The sequence below is a fragment of the Mandrillus leucophaeus genome, unplaced genomic scaffold, assembly GCF_000951045.1.
Source record: "Mandrillus leucophaeus isolate KB7577 unplaced genomic scaffold, Mleu.le_1.0 Scaffold282, whole genome shotgun sequence".
NCBI classification, from domain to species: domain Eukaryota; kingdom Metazoa; phylum Chordata; class Mammalia; order Primates; family Cercopithecidae; genus Mandrillus; species Mandrillus leucophaeus.
Genome location: NW_012102943.1, coordinates 1,872,768 through 1,888,799, shown reverse-complemented (window position 1 = coordinate 1,888,799; position 16,032 = coordinate 1,872,768). Strand labels below are relative to the sequence as shown.

At 51.7% G+C, this 16,032-nt stretch overlaps 1 protein-coding gene across 3 annotated transcripts in view; it reads right to left on the bottom strand.

The window, feature by feature from the left end:
• Window positions 1-16,032, bottom strand: part of CAMK2A (calcium/calmodulin-dependent protein kinase II alpha) — a 70,866-nt gene that overhangs the window by 53,141 nt on the left and 1,693 nt on the right. For all 3 annotated transcript variants that reach the window (XM_011985361.1, XM_011985363.1, XM_011985362.1), the window contains one exon: window positions 448-542. In XM_011985361.1, the coding sequence (XP_011840751.1) occupies window positions 448-542 (95 nt within the window). The remainder of the gene's footprint in view (window positions 1-447; window positions 543-16,032) is intronic.

Genomic DNA, 16,032 nt, shown 5'->3' with positions numbered 1-16,032 from the left:
CCTCGTCAGATTGGGGGGTCAGGAAAACCTCTCAAAGGATGTGACCTTAAGCTGAGACCTGAAGGCTGAGAAACAGCCATTCATGAAAGGAGCCAGGAGATGGCGTTCAGGCAGAGGGAATGGCGAGGGTAGAGGTCTGGAGGGGAGAAGTGACAGCGAGTGGCAGGAGAGCAGGGAAAGGAGGGCCCATCTGGTGTCTCAGTCCTCACCTGTGAGGTACAGAGCTTGGCCTGTCTGGGTGAGGCTGTGGTCTCCAGCCTCGAAAAAATGAAAAGAAGGAAAAAGGGAAGGTCTATTCTCAAGGCACCCCCAGGAAGAGCAGCCCCCACCCCTGCCATAAGTATCACCCATGGGCTCGGCCCGGGGTCCTGGTCTAAACCAAGCAGTACAGGTAAGGGGAGAGAGGAGAGCCCTGGAGGGTGGGCAGGGTAGAGATCAGGCACCTACCTCTGGCTGACAGCTTCTTGGTGTTGATGATCTTGGCAGCATACTCCTGGCCGGCCAGCACCTTCACACACCTTCGCACCACCGAGAAGGCTCCCCTAGGAGGACAGAGAAGGTGGAGAGGGTGAGGGAACGCCCAAGGGCTGTGTCCCTAGGAGATGTTGGAGTTCACGTCACTGCCTTATGCTAGAAGGAAGCCCTTCATCAGTGCTGCTCAAGCTCACAGGGGCTTCTGTGGCCCAACTCAGGGACAGAGCGAGGCCAGAGAGACCCAGAAGATGGACCCAGAAGCAGAAGATTAGAAGCTTGGCCTCAAGTGAGAGGAGCCTGCCAACGTCATCAAAGTTGGGCTCACCATGCTGTAAAACATTAGAATCATGTAGTGTTGGAACCGCAGAAACCAGGTCTCTGAAAGTTTTTAGTTTTTTATTCTTTCAGTAGGTAAACATGGACATGGTTCAAAGTTCAAAAGATATAAAGGTATAGGTAGTAAAATGACTCCCTCTTGCCACTGTACTACAGCCTCTGAGGTCCCCTTCCCAGAGATTACCACTGTCACCATGTCCTTGAGTCTCTTTCCACAGACGGTGTCCCACACACTAATGGTACTGGACACTGTATACTGTTCTCCACCTTCCTTTTTTCAGTGAATAATATATTTTTAGAGATCCTCCTTCCGTATCATAACATAAGAGTTCCTTGTTACTTAGTATGTAATTGTATGGCTGTCTGATCCTTTATTCAGCCAGTCCCCTACCGATGGGCACTCAGATTAGTTTCAATCTATAGCCACTACAAACAATGCTACAATGACTAGCCGTGTATGTGTGCATTAGAATTATATATCCTATGTATGCACGTGTCTGCGTGGATACATTTCCAGAATTTATGTTATCCGGTCAAGGGGTAGGTGTTGTTTGCTGATTTCAATGGATAATGAGAGATTGTCCGTATTAAAGATTGTACCAACTCACCTTTCCACTAGAATGCAAGGGTGCCAGTTTCCTTTGCCCTTGTCAACACAGTGTTTTATCAAACTTTTTATATCTGCTAAAGAGACAAGTGGAAAATGGCAATTTGCTGTAATTCAATTTGTAATTGTCATATTACGAGTGAAGCTGAGCATCTTTTCACGTTTTAAGAGACTCTTGGGATTTTATCCTCAAACTATTAGTAATTATAAGAGACCTTGGGGCAAGGTCTGTGAGTTTTCCACCTCACAGGGGAAAACATTGTCACCACGTAGAATGTGGCCCATTTCCTACCTCATTTGATTTTTCAGGAAAAGCTACAAAACTAGATATTGATGAGAAATTTTCCAATTTTTAAATACTGGCACCTATTCCAAAAGAATTTGAGGATGGTGTTAGGCCAAACAAAACTTGTCTAAGGGCTAGATCTGGAGTCTAGATGCCATTTTGCTCTCTTTGCCACAAAGGCCATGCACTCCAATCCCTTCATATACACAGGAGACTCCTAAAGGGCCCAATACTGACCGTTGTCACCACTATAGCACCCTAACCCCGTGCTAATGGAAGAAGAGAGTCTCCTGGGCAGGTTTCCCAAATCTAAATGTCCAGGGAAGTCACCTAGGTACCTTGTTAAAATGTAGATTATGATTCCTCAAGACTTTGAGTTCCAGTGTAGATTGCTCAAGGTCAAATGGTTCATAACAGGCAGAGCTGTGTCTAGAACTCAGATGTTAGCACTCCTGGGTGTGTGACTTCCACACCAAGTAAGCCTTCCAGTTCCTGGCAGGCTGGGCCACACCCAGGTTTTTGACATGGCTGCACACATCACATCCTCCAAACTTGGATGCCCCATCCCAAGCTCATGGGCAGCTCCAAGCCCACAAAAAGATGAGGCTGACAAGGCAGAGGAGGATGCTGGCAGGCACTGAAGAAGCCTGCAGGCTAGCACAGATGCCTGCTCTGCACACAGCCCTGAGCATGGTATCACTGGCTTCATGTCTGGGCAGCAGGAAATGAGCGGCTGGGAAACTGTAAAGAAGGATGAGGAGGAAGGAGCCAGGATACAGACTACAGACCAAGAAATATAACCTTGTAGGAAAGCTAGAGGGGGCCAGAATTCATGGGCACGCAGAGGGCCTCGCACAGCTGTGGCTCCTCCTTGGGGCATGCAGCCTGTCCATATGCTACCAGGAAGAAAGCAGCAAGACCCCAGTCCCCTCCCTGAGACTCTCCCTTGCTACGCGGCCCCTCTTCCGTGCTTCCAGAGCACCCCTGCTTAGAAAAGATTCATTTTTCTTCCATCATTCCCGCAACACTTCTGGCCACCAGCTTTAAAGGGTTTTTTTTTTTTTCATAGCAACTTATTCTCTGGACATCAGTTGGGTATCCTATAATTCAGTTATGAAACTACCTACCTAGAGTTAGTGCAGACCCCACAGGTTAAGGGCTAAAACCTACAAGACGATCCCCTTGCTTCAGATACCAATCACAAATAGTGGGTCCTCAGGTTACTCACAATTCTGTCCAACCTGGCTGGTGACTGGGGGATCCCACAACCTCCTCCTTTTAGAATTTTCTATGATGGCTCACAAAACTCAGGAAAACGCTTACTTACATTTACCAGTTGTGCATGTGTGTGTGTTTACAACAGAGGTTATGATAAAGGGTACAGATGGACAGCTAGATGAAGAGGGGCACAGAGCAAGGTCTGGAAGGATCTTGAACACAGGAACTTTTGTCCCCATGGAGTTGGGGTGTGTCACCCTCAGGGCATGTGGATGTGTTCACCAACCCGGAAGGTCTCCAAGCTCCGTACTTAAGAGACCTTTATGGAGGTCTCATCACTAGGCATGATTGTTTATTAACGCAATCCCCAGCCCCTCTCCCCTCCCTGAGAATGCAGGGAGGCGCTGAAAGTTCTAAGCTTCTGGCCATGGTTTGATCTTTCTGTGACCAGCTCCCACACAGGCACCCACCCAAAGCTGCCTCATTAGAACAAAAGATGCTCTCATCACCCAGGAAATTCCAAGGCAGTTGGGAACTTTGAGTCAGGAACTGGGTTCTAAGACCAAATACTAGAACAAAAGATGCTGTTAGTACCTCCATCACTTAGAAAATTACAAGGGTTTGGGGAGCTCTGTGCCAAGAACCAGGGACAATGACCAACTACATATTTCTAGATTTCTTATGATATCATAATATCACAACCCTACACCCCCATCTAACTCAGACTGGTGGTGGCTCCTCCACCGGCTTATTTCTCCCACCCTGACAGTGAGTTCCTGAGGGCCAGGACTTTCACATTTTTCCTCTGTCCCCAGTGCTTGAATACCCAGTGTCTAATGCCAATAGAGCCTCCATGAGTGTGACTTGCAGGAGAAGGAGGTGGATTTCAGCAAGAGTGAGAGAAAATGGAGTGAGACAGGAGAGGAAATTTTCAGATGGGGTGTTAGGAATAGGAACAGGCATCTAAGGAAGATGGGGGACAACTGGTCTCTCAAACGTGCCCGCCCTACCCAGGGATGGGGATGGACCCTAAAGACGTTTAGGTCCCCCTCTAGCTGGGGGCCATGATTCTCAAAAGCCCTATGAGAAAAAAGTTTAAAGTGGCCACATCTGGGCAAGGTTCTGAGAACTCCAGGAAGAGAAGGGCAGGAAGCGGGGAAGGTTGTGAGCTCCAGGGTGCAGGAGCTGGGTCTCGTCCTGCTCATCAGCACCTGACAAAGCTTGGTCCAGAGCTACAGCTCAATTAATATGTGTGGGTGGATGGAGGGATTGAGGAAGGGATGGTTGGACAGCAGGAGGGAGGGATGAGTGTAATTTCTCCATTAGAGAGGCAAAATTTCATTCTAGGTAAAGACCTTAGATCAATGATTATCAAACTGGCTGCCTGAGAATCCCCTGAAGGATCTCTGAAAAAACAGATTCTGGCCGGGCGTGGTGGCTCACGCCTGCAATCCCGGCACTTTGGGAGGCCAAGGTGAGAGAATCGCTTGAGCCCAGGAGTTTGAGACCAGCCTGGGCAACATGGCGAAACTCCGTCTCTACTGCTGGGCATGGTGGTGCACGTCTGTGTTCCCAGATACTCAGGAGGCTAATGTAGGAGGATCACTTAAGTGCCGGAGTTGGAGACTGTAGTGAGCTGAGATAGCATCGCTGCACTCCAGCCTGGGTGACACAGCAAGACTCTGTCTCAAAAGAAAAAATAAGCAGATTCCAAGGTCCCACCCAGACCCCTTAAATCAGCACCTCTGGGTGTAAGCCCAGGGAATTTGTAATTTCATTTTAACTCTGTCTGTAGGTGATTCTTTCTCAGGCAGCCCAGCACTGCCCAGCGCCTTCCGGGGAAGTCCTGCTGCGTATCCTGTCTCCCTTGGAAATCCACACTGATGGGGGCCAGTGAGGGCTCTGCTCAGGGAGGCCTGACAGGCCCCATGAGACTGGGCTCTGGCTCAGGGAGCCAAGGCCATAAGAGCTATGTCTATAAAACAAGAGAAGCCATACTTGCTGAAGTTCCTCTTCCGAACAGCACCAAGCTTTTGTATAAATTAGAGGCTCCTCACCAGGAGTCCATGCCATAGATGGGGTAGTGCGGGGACCCTGAGCCCCTTGAAGGACACCTGTACATCCAAGTGTAAGCAAGTGCCTTTTTTGGAGGGAGGTAAGGGTGCATAGCTTTTATCAGATGCTCAGAGGGAGGAGTTTCTCAAAACAATCTTAGAGCTGGTGATCCGGAGGGCACCAGCCCCTCACAAGCCCAGTAGTCTTCTTCCCTTCAAATGTACATTCACCACTAAGCACGCTTTTGACCCTCACAGCAATCCTGTGGAGTTGGAATTCTGCTCTCCCATTTAATAGATCGGGAAACCGAGGCCTCAAGTGAGCAGGCATATTCCTAATTGAGGTTGTGAAGAGAATCCAGGTCCCTTGCACTTTTTCTTCTGACTCAACCACGACAGGAGAATGTGGTCCTCAAGAGCAGAGGCTCTGGGGTCACAAAGACCCGTAGTCCGATCCTAGCTCACCCCCAACTGTGTGATGCTGAACTTGACACATCCCCTTCTGCGTCTTCCTGTTAGAGGGTAATAACAGCCTCTACCTCCTGGGTCTGTTGGGGAGATTAAGTGAGGTAACTGGTGCAAAACACTTGATACAGTACTAATCACAAGGGACATAGTTTGGGGAGAAGGGGGGCAAATGAGGTGAGAAAAGGGGCTGGGCTGCTACCTAGGCAGCCCCAGGCTCCAACCCTACCTGCCATGGCGGTAGGGATCAGAGGAAAGTCATAGCCAAAATGAGAATGAGGGCAGTGAGTCGGCAGCCCTAACCTCTTCCCTTTTTTATCTTCTGTTTAAAAAAGAAAAAAAAAAATGTTTCTGTATTCTTGTCCTGCACGAACAAGTGGCCACAGCCCAGAAACCCTGGCAAACAGAAGAGCCAGCCCACTCCTCTTGTGGCCCTGAGCTGAGCAGGCAGCCAGCAGATGGGCAAGTGGGCAGGAACTTGGGAACAGGACAGGGCAGGAGAGGCAAGGAGGCCAAGGTTGGGAGGGCAGGGGTGGGAGGCGATGGCCAAGAGTCCCAAGAGGAAGGGATGAGGCCTGGGTGTGAGGGCTGTGGCAGATGGCCATGGGCAGTCCTGGAAGTGCCTGTGAAAGTATTTCTGAATTCCTTGAGAGGTGTAGGGGAATGCCCCTGGGTGCAAAGGAGGAGGGGTGGGGGAAGTGTTCCTGGGTGCAAGGGGTGGGTGTCTGGCCATAGGCATGTATTGGCAACCTGGTCTAGCCCCTAAGAGTGTGATGCTGTGAGGCTGTAGGTGTGACAAAGCACATGTATATCACCCTAGGTATGAAGCGTGTATCCATGTGAGCCAGAGGGTCGCAGAATGTAGGCAGGGAAGGGTGTGTTGGGGAGAGACAGACAGGCAGACACTGGAGGAACCAAGTCTCAGCCCTCAGCCCTGCTGGGAGGACTTAGGCAAGAATCGGCCCCAGTGAGGGCCACAGTCTCTTCATCTGCAATGTGGAGGCTAGGGTAGGGATGAGGCTCAGGAACGCAGTAGCTTTTCAGCTCTAGTGTTTCATACCAGTGCCGTCCAACAGAACTTCCTGTGGTGATGCACACACACTGAGCTGTCCACTGCAGCAGCCACCAGCCACAGATGCTACAGAGCAGTTGAAATGGGACCAGTGGAACTGAGCACCAAATTTCTTATTTTATTTAATCTAAATAACTATATGTGGCTAATGACTGCCACATTGGAGAGCATGGTTCTACATAGAGAAGAGCAGGCACTCCTGAGTCAGACCAAGCAGAGTTCACATAGTGGGTCAGCTATTTCCTAGCAAGCTACTTCACCTCAGTAAGCCTGTTTCCCCCCTACTGCAAAATATGGACAACGATAGTACCAACCCTATGCAGTTGTTTCAAGGATTCAATGAGATAATTAGGCAGGCAATGAGTTTGGCAGAGTCCCTGGGGTATAGTAAATGCTCAAGGAACAATGCCTTGTGTAGGCATCATTATCCACGAAGGGAGGAGGACAGCTGGCATCATCAGAAACAAAATGGACATTGTTTGCCAAACTCGGGGAAGAAGTAAGCCAAGGTGGAGGTGTGTGGGAGCCATAGCGAGGTGGGGAAGGGGCAGCTCACCAGGGCTGAATAGCCTGCCCCTGAGAGTGGACGAGCAGGAGTGTGGGCAGGCAGGGAGGCCCCCCTCTGGCAGACAGACAGAGAGGGCACAGTGACAGTGAGTCCGGTGCGCGTGGCTGAGAATGTGGGAACGTGCTAATGGGCTGTGAAAAGCAAGATTCACGCTGGGAAATTGCTTTCTAGCTGCCTGGCAGGCAAGGTGTCCTGGGCGTAGCTGGCTGCCAGCCCACAGGGGCCCACCGCCCTCTCTGGCGTGAAACAGCAGGAAGAGTTGACATGGCAGTCAAGTGCAGCTCCAGGAGCACTAGATGGGGAGTCAGAAGACCTGAGCCCTCACTCAGCTTGGCTACCAGCTTGCTTACTCTTCTGGGCCTCAGTTTCCTCATTCAAAAGATGGGACCAGCCCCGCTCCCTCCTGGGGATGTTTGTGAGGGGTCTCTGCTGCCCAAGACTGGTTGCTGCCACTTTCTCTAAAGGAAGCCTCTTCACCTTCCCCCCAGACCACTCAGAGCCACGTTACACCTGTGAGTCTCAGCAAACAGGAACACTTATGATCTATTGCGGCCTTCTGGGGACAGCACTCACCAAACACTTCCCTCCACTCTGGGCTCCGTGGGGGTCTGATTGTCTGGGCCCCTTACGGTAGTCTTTAGTGTCTGCTCTTCATTGACTGTTTCCTCAAACATGCTGAGGTCTCCCTCCTTCCAGAAAAATAAAACAACCTCCTCAAATAAAACAAAACAACCAGGAACCTTTCTCTCGACCCAGCAGCCTGGGCTGTTTCCTTCCTCCCTTCTTCTTTGCTGCCAAGCTTCCAGAACAAATGTCCGACATCCGCCGCCTCCTCTTCCCACCTCCTACACTCCATGAACCCACCACAATCTGGCTGCCGCCCCCGGGGCTCCATGAAAGAAATGCCTGCGCCAGGTTCGCCCACCCATGCCTCCTCCCACCCTCACCACTACCCCTTGCAGTCCCCGCTGGAGCCTAATGCACCTTGCCTACCCCACCCCAGGTAGCATTTGGCCTCACTGAACATAGCTTTGAGCTCACCTTTCCTTTTGTTTCTGGGTCGCCATGCTCTCCTGGTCTCCCCCATCACTGAAAATGCCTTCGCTGCCCCACCTTCCCTCAGTATTGCTGCTCCCGGCCTCTTTCCACCCACCCTCTTACCACTCCCGCCCATCCCTTCTACCAGGGGCCATTAGCTGTGATCTCTGGGGAGGCTCCAGACATTTGTGAACCCACTTAAAACTGTATTAAAATGATTCTGTGTCTGTGCATTGTTCTGGGCAAAGGATGCATAGTCATCAGCTCTGCAAAGGAGTCCATGACTTCCCAAATAGTTAAAGTCATTGACCATCACCCAAAACTGAAATCCACATCCAGAGTCCCCTCCTGTCTTCGGAACTCTAGCTCCGTATTTTTAGCTACTCATTATCTTGCCTAGATGCTACGTGGCAGGCACCTCATAATCAAAGCCCAGCCTCTTCCCCAAAATTTCCCCACTCTTGGTTAAGATACTTAAGCATTTCACTTCTCTGAGATGAGCTGGGGGTGATTTCAGAAAGTTCCTGGTCAAATGCAGATAGATCTGTTATCTGTGAGAGAATCTGCATCCAAAACCCTTTGGTGGTAACACATAGCCCAGGCTGGCTGATTTGATCACCCAGGATGTGGAACCCAGAATAGACAGGTTAGAATGCCTGGGGGAAGGGAAAGAGCTGGGGTGGGCCACAGAGGCAGCACCATGCACTGGGCTAGAGTGTGGGCCACATGTGGCTGCATCAGAACTTTGTATAGCCCACAATGTCTTACTTTTGAAGTCCACCCCCTCCTATTCCAAAGCTGAAGAGACTGGGGCCAAGATCTTGAACCCAGGACTGCTGATTCATAGTCCATTGCTTTTTCCAATACCCAGTACTCTCAGATTAGAGGGGGTCTGACCTTGAGGTCCACAGCCGGACTTTGGAGTAGGAGGAACTGTGGAAAATAACAGCATTCTGCGTGTTGCGGTGAGTGGGCATTTTGGGAGGGGGAGAGTACCCACAGCTTATTTGAGATTCTCTGAGGACTCCGGATTCCCAAAACAGTTAAAAAGCTGGGGTCAGTTTCATTCAGAAACAATGAGAAGCTTTTAGGCCTCAGCTTACCCATCTGTGAAATCAACTGTTGATAAGTAATTTTTAAGCCTTCTCTTTCTTTTTCTTTCTTTCCCATTTAGGCATTAGTACCTTTTCTTAATAATAAACAAACAAAACACAGCTATGCAGCTTCTCAAATGGTGACTAGATCAGAGGAGATGGCGCTGGGGGCTCACCATCCCCTTTGCTTGACTCTCCCCACTTCTTCCCAGCTCTGTGAGCAGAACTCCACAGAACAAAGCATTATACAGCCAGAAAATCCTAGGACCTATTACTGAAACCACACCTCTCCCATCCTCTCAACCGCCTGCGGCTGCAGCCACCCACTCCCAGACTCTAAAAGATGCTGCAGGGACGCAGTGTGCTTGAGCTGTCCCGCACTGCCCCCCGCCCCCAAACACCAATCCAGCAGAAGTCTCGTGGGGGACACAGAAGGGCTGGGATCCGGAAGAATCTGTTTGCTGCAGGGAACATTGAACCAACAGAAGTTCCAACATATTCCTTGTTTTGGCTGCACAAGGGTTTTTTCGAATGGGTCACAAAAAGAAAAATAGAAAAATATTCTATTTTCTCTTTACAGTGCTTAAAGGCAGGGCCAGAGCCCAGCAAGGCAGGGGACATGCCAAGGGGTGACTTTCTCCTCAGTCTTTGATGGCCTGGCCCTGTCCAGAGTATATACCATGAAGGCTTTCAGAGGTCCAAGCGTCAGAGAGAGAGAGGCCTCCAGGGATAGGACAGCCAAGCACTGGAGTGGACAGACACTGGAGTGTCCAGTTCTCATGTGTCACTAGCTTGTGTGACCATGGGCAAGGGCCTCGCCCTCTCTGGGCCTTAGCTCGCCATCTGTAAGACAACGGAGCCCTCTTCCCTCCGATATACTGAATTGAATTGAGGGTACCCTGGCTCTAAATCATCTCCCACTTCATTCTTTTAGCAAAGCATCTCCCCAGATGAGGGCAGGGACCTAGGGCAGGAGGCCTGCAAGGAAGGTAAGGCCGTGGATGAGAGTGGGAATTTGCACATCTCTGCTGCCAGAGCACTAGCTCCTGAGGCCGCAGCCAGTTGTGGGATGCAGGAGCGGTTCTGACCATTGGAATGTCTTCCTTCTGTGGAACTAAAAGCTACCTCCCTTACTCTACATAGTCGGCAGCTCTGCCTCTAGGGCCTCTCAGGCCCCAGGACATCTCTGCAGACACAGGGGTCGGGGAAGGGAGAGACATAGCCCCTGAGGGGTCTCTTCTGTCTGCTAAAGCCCCTCAGTTCCTTGGTGTTCTCTCACTTGATTCAGCTTCCAGACCTTCACCACCCTGCCTGGCCCCCTCTTCCAGACAATCTACAGGTTTTTAATAGTCCTGCTAGGACCAAACATCTGGAAATTGGGGTCAGGCTGAACGGGCCAGAGAAGAGTGGGACCCCAGATCCCCCTAGGGCTGACATGCTCCACTGAAATACATACCTCAGAGCTTTTGTCTGAGTTGTTCCCACTCTTAGGAACACTCTTTCACCCTCTTCCCTCTGGTTAACTCTTCTTCCTCTCTCTTACTTTCGCTGTCTTTTTAAGATAGAGACAAGGTCTCTATTACCCAGGCTGGAGTGCGGTGGCATGATCATAGCTCATTGCATCCTCAGACTCCTGGGCTCAAGCAATCCTCCCACCTCAGTCTCCTGAGTAGCTGGAACTACAGGCATGCACCACTGCACCCAGCTAACCTCTGGGTAACTCTTATTTAGCCTCTAGCTCCCCAACGTCATCGCTTCAGGGAACTTTCCCTGATACCTCCCTCACCCCAACTAATTGAGGTCTCTTTGCAGCTCACAATTCCGTGTATGTGGCCAAAGCCCTTATCCAGTTGCATTTAAATAATGATTTCTGAAGTGATTTAATTAATGTTGGCTTTGCACTGGATTGTGAGCCCCGCGAGGGCAGAGACTACCTAAGTCTTGCATGTGGTGCATGCTGGGCTCAACCTAGGACTGGGAACAGAGTACGTGCTCAGGAAATACCTGTTGAAAGGATGCAAGGATCCCAGATGTGTTCCTCTTTTTATATGACCCCAAGACACCAAGGCCCTCAACCTTCTCCAGCACAAAAAGTCTCACTGGCCTTACAGTCCCACCTGACACCGTGGTAGACAGCCATGCCGCACGAGGACCGGGAGGACCTGGGCTTGGTCTCAGCGGCTTGGGCTATACCTGCACTCAGCAGGTTGCCTGGGGTGGGAGGCTTCCTACAGCGCCAGAGAGAAGCTCCAAGAGAGTGCCACAGGCGGTTCACATGCAGAAAGGGGACTGCAGCGAAGAGGGCAGAGACAGAGGCAGAGGCAGAGGCAGAGGCAGAGACAGAGACACAGTGAAATCAGAGAGATGGAGAGAAGAGCACAGAAAAAGACAAGCAGACAGACAAAGTCAGAGAAAGCCCAGAAGCCCAGCTAGCACCATCTTGCTATCGCTGCACTGGGAGACGGACTCGTGCTCTATGCCCTATCACAGCCTGTGTGTGTGTGTGTGTGTGTGTGTGTGTGTGTGTGTGTGTGTGTGTGTCCATGTGCATGTGTGTGCTCCCGTGAGCTGTGTGAAGACGCACATGTGTGTGTGAGCACGCATGCATCAGCAACAGGATGCGAGTGTTGCACTCCAAAGCTCTGCCCTCACCCCACAGAGAGGGCCACGGCCCAGACTGCAGGGTATGCTGGCAGTGGTGTCACTGTGTGCTTGTGGAGGGAGGTGGGGAGGAAGGGAGGGAGGGAGGGAGGCTCAGCAGAGTGTCAGTGTGTCTCAGCCTGTGTGGGGGCGGCTGCGCGGGGGCGGAGGGCTGCAGCGTGCACCAGAACATGTGCGTGCCTGCGGCTCTGATGGCTTGGAGGACAGGGAGGAAGGCTCGTCCCTTCCCTGTTCCTGCCACCCTTTCCTTGAGGTCTTGCCCCTCCATTTCCTGTCCTTTGGCCTCTGGTCCCTGCACATCATCTAGTCCCCTAGCCTGGGCCCTGTCTCTCCTGTGGCCTTGGACAAACCACTTCTCTCTGAATGTTGACTCCCAGAGACCAAGCCAAGCGCCATCTATGCAATGAGCAGAGCATCTCCATGGTCCTTACAATTCTGATGTTCTGGAGGTCTGCGATTTCCCATGTGTGCCCTCCACAGAGGGAGGTTACAGAAGGTGGCATCTTTAACGGGGCATTGCAGGCATCTCCAGAGGTATTATGATCCCCATTTTACAGATGGTAAAGCCGAGGCACACAAACGGCAGGTGATTCACCCAGGATGGCCCAGTAAATTAGAGGCAGAATCATGAGTAGAAAATCGGCAACATCAGAGTTCCCCTGCCCACATGGCCACTTCTCTTCCCTTGTTAGTGGACAAGAGGGAGGATGATCCCCAGATACGGCACCAGTCATGATCCCTCTCAGCAGTCTTCCCCCAATATGCTGGGTGCTGGAGACCTGGACACAATCCCCTGAGCCAGTCTCTCCACCTCCTCAAGCTGCGGTCTCCTCATCTGTAAGTTGGATGAGTAAGCCCTGCCTGCCTCCTTCAGAGATGAGCTCATGGATAAAGAGCCTCGCTGGCCCTGAAGTGCGGTGGATAGGAGAGGGTTTAAAAGGTGGAAGAAAAGCACGGCCCCCCAGTCTTTGGGTGCATGGATGCCCAGTGTCCTCTCTCCAACGTGACATTGTCCATCCAACAGCTCTGCCTGGGAAAGGCAGGATTGCTAAGCACATTCTACAGATGTTAGAGCCTGAGTCCCATGAGAGGACTTGAGCACCCGGGCCCCAGGACCTCAGTGTAGGGAGTTGCCTCTGGGCCACACTGCCACCCGTGGATCAACCCAGGTGAGAAGGAGCTTAGGTCGAGGAAGCTGCCCTCTCCTCCCTGTCAACCATGCTGGCCAACTGCAGCCTTTGCAACCCCTTCTCTGATCCCAGCTCTGCCTTGGGTCAATTTCAGATCTCTGTTTCTAGAGAGAAAAGAGTAGGCTGAGCTCTCTCTCCAGTCTCTCTTCCTCCCTCTCTCTCCCTCTCTCAAGTGAAATCTCCTTTGGAGACTCTTCCTATACAGCCCAGTGATAACACAGGCTGCAGGGCAACTTTCTGCCTTTCTAACCTCTCCTGGGGGTGGGATCAGAAGCCTGCAGAATGCCAATGGCTGGAAAAGGCTCGTTTTCCACTTCCTTGAACGTGACCCCTTCCCTGGGCCCTCTGGTGCATCCGTGGCAACCCCTTTGCCCAATAACCAGCATTCTTCCCCTTCTCAGAGAGGTCTTTGGAGAAGGTTGTGTATGCTGGGAGCTCTGGCCTGCCCACTTCAGTCCACACTGAACCCTGGAGCTGGTGCAGCCTGCCTCCTGCAAGCTTCGGTGCCATTAGGGTCTGGGCTTTTATTTCTCTCATCCTCAGGAGAGAAGAGGATTGGGTCAAAGGAAGAGGGATGAGCTCATCTCTGGATCCCAAGAGACAGCCCCACCCCAACCTTCTAGGAGACCGGAATCAAGTTCTTGACTCATCTGAATTCACATGCTTCAGTGGAACCTGCAGTCGAGTAGCATCAAGAGGCTCCAGAAGCCCTGCCCAGGGTCCTGGCCCCGGTCACGGGTTCCCAGAGGGCTGCCCACCAGGGCTGGAGAAGAGCAGCTCCTCTCACATCCATGGCCAGCCCTACCCGGGCTCCTCAAAGGCCTGCAGTCCTGAGCCAGACCCCACTGGGCAGGATGCCAGAAGCCCTCTGGAGGGACTTGCCCTCCTCCCCAGTTGGGCAGTCCAACGCCTTGAAGAAGGAGACCCAAAGGCTCCCACGTGCCCTTTTAGGGCCAACCTGGCTGCCTCTTCCAGCCACCCTGCTAGTGATCTGAAGTGGATTCTGGAACAGGGGCTCAGCTTTTGGGTGGTGACTGCAGTGGCCCAGCTGGCAGGAACCGTGGGTCATCAGTTGAAGGATGGGCCCTGCAGGTACCCTCATGGCTTCCTCCCACAGAAGAGGCCAGCCACAGGGGAAGCACGGTTTGGTCAACCTCCTCCCAGCCCCGGATGGGCCAACTCCAGACAAAAGGTACAAGTAGATCCCGTTCCTCACTTTCAGCCTTGCCCAGCCTTTCAGAACAACAGTCTCCCCGGTAGCAATTGGCACTGGGGGCCCGTCGTGCACCAGGCTCAAGGCTGCATCTCTACATGCACCATCTTACTGAATCCTTGCAGCCCTTTTTATCTCTAGACTACAGGTGGGGGTAAAGAGGTAGTGTAGCCTGCCTGGTGTCACAGAGCTATGGGTGGTGAGGGACAGAGCCTGTGTCCCTAATGGCCATGCAGGGCACTGCCCCTCCCTGCACCACTGGACGCTCAGACTGACGCTGCCGTGCAGAGCAGGAGCCCCAGGCTCCTCAGTGATGTGCTCTGGCCTTTTTAATACAGACATCATGGGTGCGGAATCAGTCCACTTTATCCCCTTGTCTCTGATACAAGCTTCTGCAAACTTAGGCTCATACATAGTCTTCCCGATGTCCTGCAAGCTCCTGACATTGCATGCAACATTTCGTAGGTTTGTGCGTTTTTCCGGGGAATGTAGATTTAGACTTTCATCAGATTCCTGGAGGAATATGTGACCTAAAAAAGGTTAAGAGCAGTCTGATGGCTCTGGAAGGAAGAAGTCTGAAATTGATTAAACAAGGCCTAGCCATGCCTGCTACCCTCGGTTTTCCTGCCATGGCCACACCACGGCTCCCTTGTCCCTGAAATTTTCTGTGAAGGCTCACGAAGGGTCTCTCTGCCAAGTCGCCCCCACAAAACCCAGTCTTAACGATATCCATCTCCTCTTGGGGCAAAACATCACTTTTATTTTCACTTTGAGCACTTGAGTCACATCTCAACTCCATCTCACTGTACTCATGACGCAGTCCTGCCAGAATCCAGTCTTGGTCACTCCCTGAAAGGCAGCTTCACGGCTAATCAGGGAATTCTTGGGTTCTAGGCGAGCACTGGAAAACACCTGGAGAGGGGTCCCTGCACAAGTTTGTAGACAGCCTCAGTCCTCCAGAGCAGCCCCAAACATTATGTTCCTGCCCCTACCCGCAACAAAACACATTCAGAAAAGCCGAAAGTCTGCAGACAAGAGTGAACACACGTACACATGGGGGTATGTGTGCTCAAGGGAGGCGGTGCATGCCTGTAGGATAGCGTGTTTGTGTGTGTGTGTGTGTGTGTGTGTGCAAGCAGCCTTCCTGTATACAGTCACAGGGCCACCTCCCATACATATGCAGACACCAGCATGAGCTCACACATGCCTATAACACCCATACTCCCACATAGGCCTGTGAGCCCAGGCCTCACACATGCACACACGTGCGTGTGCACACACACGTACATCATCCTGTGTGCATGACCCCAGCCTTCACATAGATGTGCATATCAAGACTTCCCAGGAACACCATTGTGTCCACATCTCACATGAGCCTCCTCACACACCCCTAGACCTCACACACATGTGCCTCCCTATGTGTACACAGCTCTAACCTGCCATACATGTGCACATATAATGAGTCATGTCCACACCCTTGTTCTCATTCAACCCAGCCAATAGCACTCCTGTGATACTCACACACATGCACCCTTGCCAGGCACACTTGCATTTTCAGGCCTTACACATGAAGCACCTATTCCTAGTGCACATGCATGAATGCTTGCATGCCCTTGCAGGGCACACCAGCGTACTCCAGTGTCACAATCAATTCCCCTCAAAAGCCCTTTTACAGCCACACACATCACTCCTCCTCAAAATGCACACTAGTACACACACATTCAGAACTCACACCAGCACACACCTGCCTCCAGGG